General features: G+C 45.6%; 1 protein-coding gene across 3 annotated transcripts in view; it reads right to left on the minus strand.

Annotated features, from left to right (window-relative positions):
- The window catches only part of TRA2B (transformer 2 beta homolog), a 668,812-nt gene that overhangs the window by 597,771 nt on the left and 54,788 nt on the right, over positions 1-16,253 (minus strand). For all 3 annotated transcript variants that reach the window (XM_044075946.1, XM_044075947.1, XM_044075945.1), the window contains exon 2: positions 15,457-15,605. In XM_044075946.1, the coding sequence (XP_043931881.1) occupies positions 15,457-15,605 (149 nt within the window). The remainder of the gene's footprint in view (positions 1-15,456; positions 15,606-16,253) is intronic.

The following is a 16,253-nucleotide window of genomic DNA, read 5'->3' on the forward strand; positions in this document are numbered from 1 at the left end:
CCCAAACAGCTTTACCGAGAGGTGCATTTTGTAGGGCTACATTATCAGCCATGCTGCCAGGTTTTAAAGTCCTGAGTTGGCTGTGCAGGATCTGACTTTTGCTGGCACAGTAGAGGAGGTATTTGAGGTAAGGTCCAAACTGGGCATTGAGAAAAGTTCCTTAGTACTGCATACCAGTACTGGCAGGGCCAGTCTGGGGCAATCAGTATCATCTTTGCCTTCTCCTGTTTGACCTGAAGGAATACCTTAGGGGAGGAGAGGCAGCGGGGGAAAGGCATATACTGATAGGGCGTCCACTTTCCATGCTGGTCTTTGATAAGTCCTTCTGCAGAATCTTTTTAGTTGGTAGTTGTGAGGGGAGGCAAATAGATTTATGTCCGGGCATCCTCATTTCCTTATGCTGAAGACTTGTGGATCCAGCTGCCACTCGTTGGGATCCATGAGGTTTCTGCTTAGTCTGCCAGAGTATTTTTCCTTCCTGGCAGGAACTGCACCTGCAGATGTACTTGGTAAGTCAATGCTGTGTCCCACAATGTCATGGCTAGTCTGCAAAGGGGTAAGAATGCGTGCCCCCTGCTTGTTTATATACCACATGACCATGGTGTTGTCCGTCCATCAGTAGTTGTCCCGAATGAAGTAGGTCCTTCAAGGCCGTCAGGGCATTTTGAACAGCTAGCATCTCTTTTTGATTGATATGTAGATGCATTTGGTTTTGAGGGCCATGTGCCCTGAATGCATCTTCCTGCCAAGTGGGCCCCCCAGGCATAATCTGATGCATCCGTTGTTAATGTCTGCCTGGCGGGGGGTAATGTGAATGGCTGTCCCTTGTTTTGGTGAGAAGCCTTTGCCCACCATCAAAACTCCTGTTGCAGGCAGGGAATGAGAGTAATCATAGTTTCCAGGTTGTGGCAATGTTAGTCCAAACACTTTTTAGGTACCACTGAAGTTTCCTCATATGCAGTCTTGCATATGGAATTAGTAGGATGCAGGATGCCATGAAGCCCAAAGCTTGCAGAATTTTTCTTGCAGATAACTGGGCCTTTGTTGCCAACATTTTGAAATGGGTAGTCAGTTGCCTTTTTCTGGCGTGAGATAAGCCATCTGGGCAGTTGTATTTAAGCTTGCACCCAGGAATATTATCTCTTGAGAGGGTACTAGTTTTGATTTTTCGTTGACTGTGTACACTAGGCATGTTAGACATCTTTTTACAAATGCCAGATGCTGTAGAAGAATGTCCTTGTTCTCTGCTTGAATTAGACAGTCGTCCAAGTAAGGGTATATTTGTATTCCTCTTAGTCTGCAGAATGCAATTACTGGTGCCAGGCACTTTGTAAAGACCCTGGGCACAATAGATAAGCCAAAGGGCAGTGCAGAGAATTGGTAATGCACTGAGCCAGCCTTGAATCTGGAGGTATCTTCTGATAACTGTCAGACTGGGACATGCAGGTATGCCTCTTAGGTCTAAAGTCACAAGCCAAGCATTCTTGCCCAGCATGGGCAGAAGCTGCTGCAGTGTCAAAATCTTGAATTTTGGTATATCCAGGAATGTGTTCAGAATAGATAGGTCCAGTACTGGCCTCAAGGCCTTGTCCTTTCTGGGTACCAAGAACAGTCGAGTAAAATCCTTGTCCCTGTTCTTGCTCTGGTACTTGTTGAATGGCCCCCATGTCCATGAGGGATGAGACTTGTTTTTGTGCCTCTGCCCATTGATTTTTTGGCAGATCTGGCCAGCCATTTGCCTTTGGGAGGGTATGAAAATGGAACTTATAGCCTTGTGACACGGTATTTAGGACCCACTTGTCCTGGGTTATAATGTGCCAATTTTGAAAAAAGTGCTAATTTCCCCCCTGTGGGTGCTGCCAGGAGATAAATGCTTAGTGCAGGCAGAGGAAAGTCATTGGGACTGTTTCCTGTATGGTTGTGATTTGTCTTCTCCAACTTTGGAGGTAGAAGCACCCCATTGCTTTGACCTGTATGAACCTTGTGCCTGGGATCTGCCTCTAGGGTGGCTGGATCTGCGACAACAGGAAAGGACCATTTCTTTGTTGGCCAGTGTCTACTAAACCTAGGTGGCTGTACTTGCAAAAAATATTTGACAGTTTGCATAGATTTAGCTTTGTCCTCCATTTTAACACCTCTTCTGCCTCAACACCAAACAAAGCATCATGCTATAAAAGGCGCATCTAATAATTTAACTTTGACATGATCAGGCAGATTTTGTTCCTTTAACCAAGCATGCCTTCTAATTACAGAACCCGTAACTGCGGCCCTGCAGGAGGCCTCCAAAAAAAATCAAAACCACATCGCAAAGTATGCTTTCCAACTTGTTCAGCTGCATGCAATAAATCCTGCATTTCCTTGCTTTCTGCACATTCTGAGTTTAATATTTTCTGTTTAAGCAATGCCATGACATGTTGCTGATATTTGAGCATCTGAAACTGACAGTTTAAGGCCCTTATAGCCAAGGTAGCAGATGTGTAAACCTTTTTTCTCCATCTATCCAGTGCCCTAGAATCTCTGTCAGAGGGGGTAGGGTTTTTTGCAGCGGAAGCCATAACTCCTTTGGGACCCTGTGAAATAGTTTTTGGGTCTGCAGCAGGGTTTTTAAAAAGGAATTTATGGGAGTCAGGAACCCTGTAATATCGGTCAGGCTTAACAGGAGCTGGAGGTAAGGAGTCAGGGGTAAGACTAAACTCCTAACACACATCTGCAATGTCTAACACAGGTGGCATGGCTAGTGGCGTATGTTGAGGTAGTAAAATGAAATCCCAGAGCCTCTTTAGATTCTGAAAAATCTTGGCTCTCCCAGTGGAAATCCTCCCTAACGGTATACAAGGTTTCCCCAAAAGAATAGTCCTCTGGAGCAGAAGCTGGAGGAATAGATTCTTCAGAATCAGAATCCTCATAGGGGGAAGAGAATATTCCTGATCAGAAGAGGAATCAGAAAAATAGAAAACTGATTTGAAGATTCATAGTCAGTCAGTCTAGGCTCTTATCAGGAGGGGGATGGGAACCCCTGATCAAGGTGATCAAGTCTTCGGCCATTTTGAGCATCTGTTTTTTGGGCATAGAGGCCTGTCCACGTGACTCTTGAGTTTGTCTTTGAAGCTGAAGTCTGTTTGATGCAAAGATGTTTAGGTCTAAATACACCCTCAAAAGCTGGTGCCTGCTCAGCAGCTCCGGACCCCCCCCATCTGAAGGAATAGTATCAGAGGCTCCAATACCTTGAGTTTCCAGCGGCATGGCAGACTCCACGTCTGTGGCGGCCTGCGACTCTAAAGTAGCGGGCGTCAGGGGCTGCGAAAGCACCTCACCGACGAACTAGCACCGGCTTAGAAGCGTAGTCGGTTTTGGGCCTCGGTTGTCTATCAGCTTTTCTTTGCGTTTTTGTGAACTCCGGTAGTCGGATGGCTATCAGACGACATTTCTGGATAATTAAATCGGCGTCCAAAATATAGTTTCAAGCAAAATCATACCGACGCTTAATAGTGCGTTGGTTAAATCTAGCACAAAACAGACAACCAGAAACGTTGTGATCAGGGCCTAGGCAAGGAATACCGTAAGAATGAAAGTCCTTATGAGGTATCATACCGACGCTTAATAGTGCGTTGGTTAAATCTAGCACAAAACCGACAACCAGAAACGTTGTGATCAGGGCCTAGGCAAGGAATACCGCAAGAATTAAAGTCCTTATGAGGTATTTGCTTTCCACAAGAAATACAATTATTTACTTTTTCTGACATCGGTCTGGAGCAAGAAAAAAGTTTCCCCAACGGGGTACTTAGCTTTAGTGAAGACTTCGGATGTGAAACTAACACGAAAACCTCAGGAGTCGGCCGACCGGCACTTGCAAACTGCTTCTGCTTCGGGCACCGCGTGGCAAGAAAGACTGAAGAAAATGGCATTGGCTGCTTTTATACCCCTGACGACATGACGTCAGGGAAGGGGCGATAGCAGCCGACGCAGGACCCAGGACTTTGGAATTCAGGCAGACTGAGGGCAACCTACCAGCAGGATTACCCAAATGTAATGACTGCAACAGTGAAGCACGAAGAACATCTTCAGAGGAGACTTGGTACAGAAAACCACACCTGATTGGGTCAGAAAGGGGCAGTGAGGATGAGAGCTCTTCCAGCGACAAGTTTTCTGTAAGACTTTGGGCATTAGGAGAATAGGAGGGTAATCACAGGGAGACCCGGAGGCCAATCATGAACAAGAGCGTCCGTAGAAGACTTCACTGATGGAGGAATCAGGGACAAGTAACTGCTGCATTTGTGGTTGACTGGGGAAGCAAAAAGGTCGCAGCACAGTTGACTCCAGTGGTCATAGATCTGCCTTGCCAATATCGGATTCAGGGACCACTCGTGACAACTCAAGATGGATATGGCGAGTTAGTCAGCCAGCATGTTGGGACTCCTGGGTATAAGAGTTTCAAGAAGAAAGCACCTGGAAGACTTTGCTCATTCCCACACTCTCATGGCCTCTCTGCACAGAGGATAAGACAATGTTCCTCCTTGTTTGTTCATGGACCAGACTACAGCCATGTCGTCCGTCTGAACTGCTATGGTCCCCAGAGGGAGGCAGTCCTGAAAGGCTTGCAATGTTAAAAGGACTGCTCTCATCTCCAGAACATATGTGCAATTTGGTCTCTATAGGGGACCACGTGTCTTGAACCGCCCTGCCTTGAACATGCTCCCCCACCCCAACAGGGAGGCATCCGTGGTCACCATCACCTTGGGTGGGGGGTGCAAAGGCCTGCCTAGAAAAAGGTCCCAAGACTGAAACCATCAAATAAAACAATTCCAACATACCCGTGTCAATTTTACTGTTACAGACATGGGCTGAGACAGAATGGACCACCGGACTTCCATGGTCCACTGGAAAACTTGCATATGATACCTGGTGGGTGGCACCAACTGAATGACAGCTACCTTAGAGCTCAGTGCTTTGAGAATCAAACGAACAGGTGGGCGTGTCGGACTCCAGAGAAACTTGATCCTGAATCACCTGGACCCTTTGGATAGGCAGTGCTACAGTCCAATACCACGTCCAGCAGGACTCGGATAAATTTCAGGTTTTGGCTTGGAACAAGATTTGACCTGGGCAGGTTTACTGTGACACCTAGAAGCTGGAAAAGCTTGAGGACATACCTGGTCGCCAGTGTTAGTTGATGCCTTTTGGGAGCAGTGAGATGCCAACCGTCCAATCGTTCAGGTACAGAAAAACCCGGAACCCCTGCAGCCAGAGATGAGCAGCCACCATTGCCATACATTTGATTAAACACCCAGGGGGCTGTGGCACGTCCAAAGGGCAGGGCTCTGAACTGATTGGCCCCTAGCCAAAAGCATAAATGTCTCCTGAAGTGTCCGATCATTATAGAATAGTATGCATGTTTGAGATCTGAGCACATAGGTAGTACTAGGCTATCGGCCCAAGGGCCTAGGTAAACCTAGCCAGCAAGGTTCCATAGCTTACACCAACCAAGAAAGCTATTTTCCTGTGCCACTGTCCAACAGAGACACAGAAGTGATCCCCAGGGTGTATTTCCTATTTCCCATCCACTCAAGATTATTCTTGAAGAGTGCTAATGAAGAACTTTGCTTGACATGGATGGGTAGCTTGTGCCAGAGTATAGGTGTCTCTTGGACAGGAATCTATCCCTCCAGCGTGTCCTATTTATTGTAGTGACAAGGTTTAGGTCCCTAGAGCGTGTAGCTCAGAGGGATTGGGATTTCTTTAGGTGTAGCATGTCCAACAACTCTGGGTTTGACATAGCTTTATGTGTTAGGCAGAGATCACCTCCGAGTAGGCGATATGCTACAGAGTAAAGCTGAAGTTTGAGGCGGTCAGTGTAGGGCATTTGAGGCTAGTAATCCTCTGTGAGGTACTTCTGTGGCCTTTCCAGCTGCTGAAGACGTCTTTGTGAGGTACATTCCAAAAGGGGCGTTGTACTCCATAATGGGTCTAATGAGTGATGAGTAGAGGGGAACAATGACCGCTTTTTCCTGGATGAGAACCCTTTTATGATTAGGTGTGCCACGAAGGACTTCCTGACTACTGTGGCGATGTGACTATCAAAAGGCGAGAGACTGTCCACCTGGGTCCCCAAGGTCTCTTATCACACATTCGGTGTTAGATTGCTGCTTATGTGGTAGTTCATGGGTACAGATATTTTACCAAAGGGGATGACACTGCACTTTTTGGCATTGAGCTTGAGGCCATGACTCACCAGGCCTCTGTCTCAGTGAGGCCCTTCTGTAGGATGTTCACATCATTTTGGGACTTTACTATGGCTCCTAGTTTGCAGTCATCTGTGAACTTAAGTTAGCCAGAGACCTTCTGTGTTGGTATTTACTTCTCTGAAGTACAGGCTAAACAGGAGAGGTCCCAGGACGGAACCTTGTGGTACTCCACTTGTCACTGTTTTGAGGTCAGATTTGGAGTCAGCAACTTTTACAGTGTAGGTTCCCGTCAGTGAGCCAGTTGGCAACCCATCTTGTGACGTAGAGATTTATACCTAGTTTAGCTTTAATTCCAGAATGGGGGATGGTGTCAAAAGCCTTGGCGAGGTCAAGATAGGCTGTGTGAACCACCTTACCCTCATCCACGGCTTTGATGACTGCCTCAAAGAAGTCGATTAGGTTCAGGAGGCATGATCTGTCAAACTGGGTGGGATCCAGAGTTTGGATGTTATCAATATCTTTGTTTAGGAGTTCCAGGATTATATGTTCCATGGCCTTGCAGACCAGGCTCGTCAGGCTAATAGGTCGATAGTTCCCGGGATCAGTGCTGGCTTCCCCTTTGTGGAGTGGGATAACTGTTGCTGTGCGCCATTCAGTGGGCACAAAGCCTGATGCGAGGCTATTATTGAACATGGTGCTTAAGTGGGGAGCCAGTTCGTGCTGAAGTTCATGTAAAACACAGCCTGGGATGTTGTCCTGTCTCATGGATGCTGTGTTTCTGGTTTTAGAGTGTGCAGCTTTTACCTGCGTAGTTGTGATTACAGGGACTCTGCATTCTTCCTGTACAGATATGGGCCCCTTAGGTGGTGAGGGGGGTAAAGTTAGCACTGAACCGATTTGCCAGGATGTTGGCAATATTAGTTGGTTCTGCAATTTTCATGCCTTTGTGCTGTAACTCAGAGCAGATCTGGGTGTTGCCATCTAGATTCTTGACATAGCTATAGAATGCTTTGTGGTTGTCCTTGGATTTAGTGGCGATTTTGTTTTCGTAGCTAGCTTTGTGGAGGATCTTATAAGGAATCTCAGCTTCTTACTGAGGCTGATCAGGGAGCTCCTCCACTCATGGGATTTTACTCTCTTTTGCAACAGTTACTTCCTTCTGTTGTACAGTTATGGCAGGGGACCACCAGATGGCTTCCTTTTTTTGGAGGATAGCACGATCCATGCACTCATCCAAGTGCTTAGAGTGCACTTGTGCAGGATTCAGCAGCTGTAACTGTAATGTCCATCTGCATGGGTGTCATGAAGTTCACCACTTCCGTCTTAAGCATGAAGTTGGCTTTGGAGAATTTTTTTATACTGCAATTTCCTTAATGGGGGGTGGGGGTGGGATGTGAATATCAAGGGTGATGAGCTTATGGTCAGATCAGGTGTGGAACACATGTTGATAAGGACTAGGTCAAGGATATTGTTGCCCCTGGTGGGTGTGTGGATAAGTTGATCTAGGGCACTGGAGTTTGAATTCCAGAAAGCATTGAGCTAAGGAGTTGGTACACGAGTAGTTTTCCCAGTTAATGGTGGGGTAGTTGAAAATCGCCCATTATTAGGGTGTTTGGTTGAATCCTAATATTTTCCAGTACATCAAGAACAGAGAAGTGGGAATCCTGGGGCATGGTGGGGGATCTGTAGCAAGCTACAATTTGGATTGCAGTTTTGCCCAGAGTTAATTGCACTTGAATAACCTCCGATTCATTATGGTAAGCAACTAGCCTGGAGATGTGGATATCCTTAATGAATATAGACACACCTCCGCCTTTGGTGTTTCGGTCTAGGTTACATGGCCGAAAAGTACGGTACGAGTTATAGCGTGGTAGTGCAGGGGTTCTCTCTGGAGCCTTGAACCAGGTCTCAGTCACTGCACAGATATCAATGTTCTCCATTTTAAGGAGTGCCTAGAGTGAGTGCATTTTGAGATTTAGACTTCTAACGGAGTAGCATTACCCTCAGTTTTTGCTTGCCTGTTCCTGTTATGGTGGTGAATTTGTTGTTTGAACCCTGCCTAAAAAAGGCACTATAGGGGCAGCAAGAGCCTTAGCCAGTAGGCTGAATCCCAGGGTCGACAGGTGCAGGCTGTGGAAAAGCATTGTGGTCTGTCGACCATGTCATCCCAAGCAGACAGATACTGGATCCCCTTAGAATGACACCAGAAGCTTAGCCAATTGTTGAAGTCAATCATTTTGTCCTTTTACTGCGGTATTCTGGGCAATGGCAGAATGCTGCTCAGGGCTAGGGTCATACCTGCCTGGGCTACAAGATCGGAGAGCTCTTCCATGTCTCTTTTCATGTAGTCCAGAGAGGTACGTCTCAGGTTATTCACACCAACATGGACAATGACAGTCATATTTGTACTTGTTGTGGAGTGACCCGAGTGCATGGGTTATGTGGCGGATCCTGGCACACGACAGGCAGCTGACAGTAACCTTCTCCTTGTTTAGCCTGGTGAGTGGGACATCAGTGTGCCAGACTATAGAGTCACCTATGACTAGTGTGTTGGGTACGTTGTTTTGCCTTATTGGCTGTGGTTGAGTGGCACACAGAGTTTGTGGGCTGTTTCTCATTTGGGTTGTGTGCGTTTCTGCTTTGGAGGTCTCCGTTGCTTAGATTATTATTGAGGGCCGCCGCAAATGTTTGTGTTATTGTGTGTGGATTTTGGTGGTGTAGATTTAATGAGACTATGTGATGAGTGTGGTGTGGTGCAAATATTTACCTTCTCCTCATGACGGTCAAGTTCAGTCTTGGTTGGAGAGAGAAGTGCATCTCTCACAGGTTGTAGTGTTGGGTGGTAGGAGGAAAGGGTTGTCTGTGTACACGAGGCAATTTCTACATTGCCTCAAGATGCACAGATTCATCAGACAGGAGAGAACACTGGGAGCTGACCCTTGGTCATGCTTAAATAAAAAACTATTTTCCTCTAGATAAGTGAGTTCACGAGCTGTTTTTCGCTAAGTGAGAAAAGTATAAAACCGGTTTTCCTCTAGATAATGAGGAAGACTGAGTGCTATAGTAATTAGTAGCTTATTTAGTGCTTACAAGTTCTGAACAAGTAGAGCATGAACAAGCAAATTTAAGTGCTAAAACTAAGAATCTGTTATCTGCACTAGACGAGTTACAGGACAGAGACAAGTGCAAATGCAGGCTTTCAAATCAGAAAGTTGAGAGAGATGGAAGACTGCCCAAACGGCCAATAACTACAATTTCTGGGCCAGAACCACTCCTTACGTGGTAGACAGGTTACTTACCACTCCCACTGATGAGCTAGAACACTCATTGCTCAAGAGTGACCACTGTGAACTTAACTTCTTGACAGAAAGGTTTAGCTTGCCAAGGTCCAGAATTGGACACAGGTCCCAGGTCTTTTTTTGGCACCAAAAAAAGAATCTAGATCAAGTTTCGGACCCTCGCCATCCTGCTGGAACCTCCTGAATGTTTTTTTTTTAAGGAGGTCTTGCACCTTCGAGGCAGACCAACTCCCTCTGATGGGGTGGTATGTCTGGGAGAAATCTTTTGAGTTGGAGGGGGCTGGGAAAAAGAAATGGAGTGACTCCTGAAAATGATTTTAGCACCCACTAATCAGAGGCAACACTGTCCAAGCTAATGGGTGAAGGGAGAGATGACCCTCTACTGCCTCCAGGGTAGGACGATCAAGGCAGTGCATCAGGAGCCCTGGAAGGGCTTCTCTGAGAAGGGTTCGCAGGAGCCCCTATTTTGCAGACTCCCTTAGCCCCCCCAAACAGTGTTTTGTCATTGAATCTCCTGCCCAAGCCTGCAGAAGCGGATTCCTGGAAGCATCCTGAAAGTAAGACAGCATCCTCTGGAACCAAAGCTTCTTACTTCTTCTCTGGGTCTTACAAAAGGACCTCTGGGGAGTAGAAACCTGATCCCTACTGCAGAGTGTGTCTTGCCTTCCTGCTCACTACAGGTTAAGGTCTCGAACACACAGCCCAAAGTGGAACTGTTTTCCAAAAGTCAATCGTCCGGGACTTCCTGTTCAAAAGGACCAGAGAGCTCTGCTCAGCTAGCTCCTTCTTGGTAGTGGCCACCACGATGGCATCAGCAAGGACCCCTTTGTTCCACAACCACCTGTCCTGAGGGGGACTGAGGAACTCGTTTCCTTTCTTAAGCACAGCATCCACCATGTCCAGTGCCTTCCAAGTCTTGCTGCGATGAAATCCACAAGCTCGTCCCCAGTAGTAGATGGGCCCATCCCAAACTCATTTAGGAACAAAGACTCTTCCGAAGGCGGGCATAGGGAAGACCATCCACCTCTCAAAGGACTTACAAGATGAACCCGAAGGAAACCTCCTCTGGCAGAAGTCTGGTGGACTTATCTCCCTTCCTCATAATCTACATCTTCGGTGAGGGACACTCTGGAGGAGTCCATGTGCGGCATCTTACACATTCTCTTCCGAGTTGGCTCCTAAGCAGTGGGCTCAGGGGATTACTTAGAATAGATAGATACTGCAAGTGGGGCGGTGCCCATCTGATGATGCTTGTGAGTGGGCTGACCCTGCATGGATGAAGCCTCAGAGAGGCTGGGGCAGACCTTAAGGAAAGTAAACTACCAAACTGGAGAAGGTCCTTTACTACCCGGAAGGCTGGACTAGACAAAGTCCATTCCCAGTGGCCAGGGCCACCTAGGAAGGGAGAAGGGACCCTGCAGTGCAATACTGGCCCCAAGCTGCCCAGTGCAGAAGCCCCGAAGGGAAGGGAGCAGTCTGAAAAATGTGGATGTAAACCTAACCCCAGGGAACCAGCACCCCAGCCCCTCTGAGATGAGGCCCACTCAGGTCTGAGGGCTGCAGAACACATCCAGCCATGGACTCTGTGTCGAGGGGGGGGGGGGTATTCCCAACAAAGTCTGCCTCTTGCTACGAATCTCCAGGTGCTGACTTTACAATACCAGTTAGGATGGAAGAGGAGAGTGGAGAGTGGAGACCTGTGGATAGGGAGGGTCCCCCTAGCCGTATGGACTGGGGACAGCAGCGGGCCCAACTCAATTTGGGCTTTGAGGAAACTCATCATCCTATCCACATCTGAGAGAAGACTACTTCTGGATGACCTGGACGAAGCTGAAGAATGGACAGATCTTGCCGAAAAATCCAGCCTGAGATCCTGAAGTTCTGTGGCTTAGAGAAGATAAGCTCCGACTTCTTGGATATGACTGGGTCCTGGGGGATCCGGAAGGGGAAACCTCTAACGGTAGCATCCAACATTACTGTCGGATCCAACGACTTGGGAGCCATATCGGACAGATCCGGGGACAGCCTACCTTGACTCGGATCCAAAGGACTCTGACCTGATGAGGTCTTGGACCACACAGCCTGATCCACAGTTCTGGGAATGAGCCCTCCAAACCGAAGGCAAAGAGGCTGGACATGGCATGTCCGGGGATCTGTTATCAGAGAGCCTCTGCTTTTTAGAAGCGAGGAAGGTGACGCCACAGGGGTACGAGGTCTCCTTCAGATCCTGCAAAGACTTGGACAAAGAATCCAAGAACAGAGGACTACCCTGTACAAAGCCTTTGAGAAGATGTTTGTTACAGCACTCTACAAGGGCCCTGGGGTTGAATGTGGCACAAATGTCACATTCAACCTCCGGGGCACCAACCCTAAATAGTAGGGACACTGTTCGTGCGAGTCAGAGCAGGGCATCTTCTGACAGCAAGACTAGCATCTCTTAAAATTTACAGGTTTATCTGCCATATTAAAAAACCACCACACACAGTCAAAAATATGTAACCTTCAATATCGGTCACTTTTGTGGACCAGAACCTATAGGTCCCCATCTCTCAGACAGTCTAAGGCCTCCTAAGACTGCCATTTGATATCTTTTCATGGCAGGATAAATCTCTTTAAGGCAGGTCTTCTGATAACAAATGTCCGTGTTCCCTCACTACGTCACTGGCAACTTGATAACTAGCCCAGTTACTCTTCCTCATACAAATTAGATTAGTTTAAGGTTCTCCCCTTAAACTTCAGCCTTTTTTGTGGGAGACAGAAGCCTGTTCAGAGTATGGCTGCAGGATACAAAGAAATTAAAGAAAATCTTTGCAAACCTAACCCAATACTGGGAAGGATAATGGCTAGGGTCAGGGGAGACAGATGTACCCAAAAAGCAGATGTCTGGTTAAAGGGCAGCTTGAAAAACTAAAACATCAGGCTATTATGCGGCTGACACCAGGTTATTACGCGGCTGACCATCACTACACACTTTAGAATCCTAGGGGAAACTACCTTAAAATTCCAACTTTAAGGAGCAAATGCTTTCCTCAGCTAAAATAGTGAGAATACTATCTTTCCCTTGTTTGATAATGACTAAGAGGAACAAACCTCAGATAAGAGCGCTAGTGGTATACTCTAGGATCATTTGGCCTCCTGAAAGAGACAAAAAGCTCCCATCAGTGCAAATGTCAAGTGAAGATTTCCACAGCTCTGCAAGCCTCAGGCCTCTGCTTTCTTTCGATAGCTTTTATTAGATAACCCCCTTCAAACAATGTAGTTTACCCCACACTGTACTCTGGGCCAAGGCAAAAGACACTACTAACTTGAACAGAAGTCAACTTTTAGGGAGCAGGCATACCTCATGCCCCCAAATACAGAAGCGAAGTCCATTTCTGCAAACTCCCACTGCACCATATACTTTTTTTGGCAATTTGTATTAACTGTATTAAAACTAACATACAGAATTCTGAAGTAAATGAAAACATCTACACTTTTTTGTTGGGGGCGAGGGGGGGGGGGGACAAACAGCATAGGTTTAGTCTTACAACCATCTTACTGCGAGAAGGACCTTGCACAGCTGCACCATCTACCACAAGAAGCATCACCAACAGTCAAGCTTAACTAACTATCGAGCACAGTCATAACCACAGAGGACTGAACTACAGACCCTACTGTTACACAATCGTGCTAAAATACTCTCTCTCTACAGTCTACATCTAACTTGTTTTGTTAAAGTGAGCACTGTAGTCTGTTTGACAACTTCAAAAACACCTCACACAGAAAACATCCAATTTGCTCTAAGAAAGTGTGACCTTATACCCCATACTGGTATATTATACATGTCATAACGAGAGGGCACCGCAGTGGGACAGCATTTTAGTAGCTTAAGACCTGCAGACCTGGAGCCTAACTTCGCCATTACATATTTACCAAATTAGATCTTTTGGCTTTACTGCATACTTTTCAAGTTAAAGGCTGTTGTAAGAAATAAAAAAAAAATGCTGTCTTCCACAGCCCGATGCATTCCAAGGTAAAGACTGAGGTATAGTATTCTACCCTGCTGTTTTGTCAGTAAGGACCTGTGTAAAAGTTAACTGCCATGCTGAAAGTTTTCACTGTCAGAATACTGTGGCTGTACTGTCAGGAGGGAATTACAAGGATTAAATTAGCCTTGTCTTGTTTTCAGCAGAACCTTTTGTATGTGAAAGGAAAGGCGCAAGTCAAGGTTCGAGTCCACTTCACAGAGGAAGCATCTGCCTTCCAAATTGTTGCAATAAAGGCAAGCACAAAAGATTCTGACCAGATCACAGACCTCAGGAACAGGTCCAATTCTGGCAAATCCCATATCTACATAATGTCCTCATACAACTACTTTAACACCAGGTTATTTCCATACATACTTGTATGGCAGGAAAACTCTCCAAGGGATGGGGTGGAGAGTTCAGGGCACCAGAAAGCCTCGTGCCAGCTTCTGTACGGAAAGGACATGGGATTCGAAGGAGTCACCTTTTTGTCACAGCATCTCATGGATATCCCATGAATTTGAAATCGTATAGACAGCAACGTGTGAAGTTTGAATCAGCTCCCTTACTTATGGCAGTGTGGGATACTCCCAGGAGAATAACCAGTTTCCTCAAACGTTTGCCTTCTACCTCTCTTGCATGGAGGGAAGCAGGGGAAATGATCCACAGTGCTTAGCAAAATATGCCACTTACAGCTCTTGGATACTCTGCACGGTTGTCAGTAAGACCTGACTAGTTGAAAGGATGTGTGTCTGGTTGAGATGGGACACAGGTTTGAGTGCTGAATACAGCACATACAGTCAGCATCAAATGGGGAAAAAGGGCACCAACTTAAACCTCCTGAGGTCAAAATTAGGGTTGCCAACTTTTCAGGTCAACCTCTAGACATGTACATGAAAGCAAAATGCATGCAGAACAGAGGTGTACGTTTAATCTCCCCTCAAAATAGGGATGGTCTTACATTACTGTGCGCACAAACATTGTTCTGTTCTTCAATGTCACCGACAGTGTCCCTTAATTTTTGAATGTCCAGAAAAATTTTGGACAGTTGTCAACCCAAAGTCAAATGGAAGGCATGGAATAAGCAACACTGGAGCTTTGTGCATGTGTGACAGCTAGCATATGTAAGTGGGCAAGCTGGAAAAGTCTTTCAAAAGAGACTGACATTTTTGTGAGCTTCTATCGGTCTTCTTTAGTCTTGTCCCTTCCCTGGGAAACAAGCCTTCACAGACTAAACATCTTCCTTCCCAAGTTATAGAACCAAAAGTCTAACCTCACAGTCAAGCTTAAGATATCTAGCAGGGAGACAAATCTGACCTGGAAAAGGAGTGTGAGCTCACATGTAGCACTAAATCTTTGCTATCCAGAGAGACAAATGGAGAGAAGGGAAAAACACTGCCAATAGCAAGTGTTACCACAAAGAACTCAAAAATGAAAAAAGTCCAAGTACAAAATGTTACAAAGTAGTAACCACAACCAAAGATACTGCACACAATAAAATGTATTTTACAGTTCGGTTTAACCACCGAGAAAGAACTGCTGTGTCTGCCCCAGTCAGTACTACCCAATGAATCCAGAGTTCACTGCATGGAGCAATGCTGACAAATTTTGTTTAGGGGATGTGCTTTGAGTTATGGTAAGTGGGTGTGAAAAAAAAAATTTTGGAAAATACTTAATTTCATCATTAGGGATGACAGCATGTGCACACAAGTTCTTGTGTACTAAGATTAGCACAAGGACCAAATAAGGGACTAGTTTTCAATATTGAACTATTGTACACAGATTAAATGTGAATCTGTCACAGTAGTGCTAAGGGAAGGGGTTTTCACAACGTAATGTGTATGGGTTTAGACATGCAAACATGAGTGGGTGGGTTGCTTTCTCAGGTCGGGTGGTACAGTATTCACTAAATTAAATGCTGCCACAAACCACTTATTCAGAATGGAGTACAATTTTTATAGCAAAACTCACCGGGACTCCGATCTGGATCGAGACCGAGACCTGGTCCTGGACCTTCTAGAGCCTCTAGAATAAGATCTGGCAGGAGACCTTGCTGGAGATCGACTTGCTGACTTTTCAGACCCATGCTCACTTCTGCTTCTAGAAGCAGAACGGGACTCCTAAAGTCAAACAACAATCTATTATATCACTGCTACTGATTATATGTTGCATTCATTATTATATAACAATTCATTACTTCATTATCAATACAACTGCAATGTTATGTGCATTCTCAGATCTATGTCCAGGCAGTTTCAATTAACACCGCCTAGTTTTCATATTTTATTTATTTTTTTAATTATACAGTTACGCTCCCACAGTTCAGGAGTTTACCCTGTACATATTTCTCTGTTAAAAAGAAAATGCATGCATGTTTAGCAAAATATACAGGGACACATAAACAGACTAGTAATTACTTAGCGTATGATTCCAGATTACTTCTTAGCTTAACTTCATTTACTTCTATTTCTTTTCTTCATTCTTCTTTTCAATTTCTGACTTCTTTCATCTTCCCCACTTCACACATACTGCTCAACACTCTACAAGTGAGACTTCTTGTACAATTAGCATGCATAGTTTCTTTTTTCAAATCAGCTTCAATTATTTCTGAGCTTCAAATAATTCATTTTTAAAACTTGTCAAATGACTTCTTCCGCATTGTCCTTCTTCAATATTAACCTTAATGAAAAAAGAACAGGATGAAGCACATTTTAGAATAAAGTCAGGATTAAAACCCTTTGCCAAAAGAACTAGCAAAACGATCTTGC

This window comes from Protopterus annectens, chromosome 6.part1 (genome assembly GCF_019279795.1).
Source record: "Protopterus annectens isolate FY-2018-M chromosome 6.part1, PAN1.0, whole genome shotgun sequence".
NCBI classification, from domain to species: Eukaryota; Metazoa; Chordata; order Ceratodontiformes; family Protopteridae; genus Protopterus; species Protopterus annectens.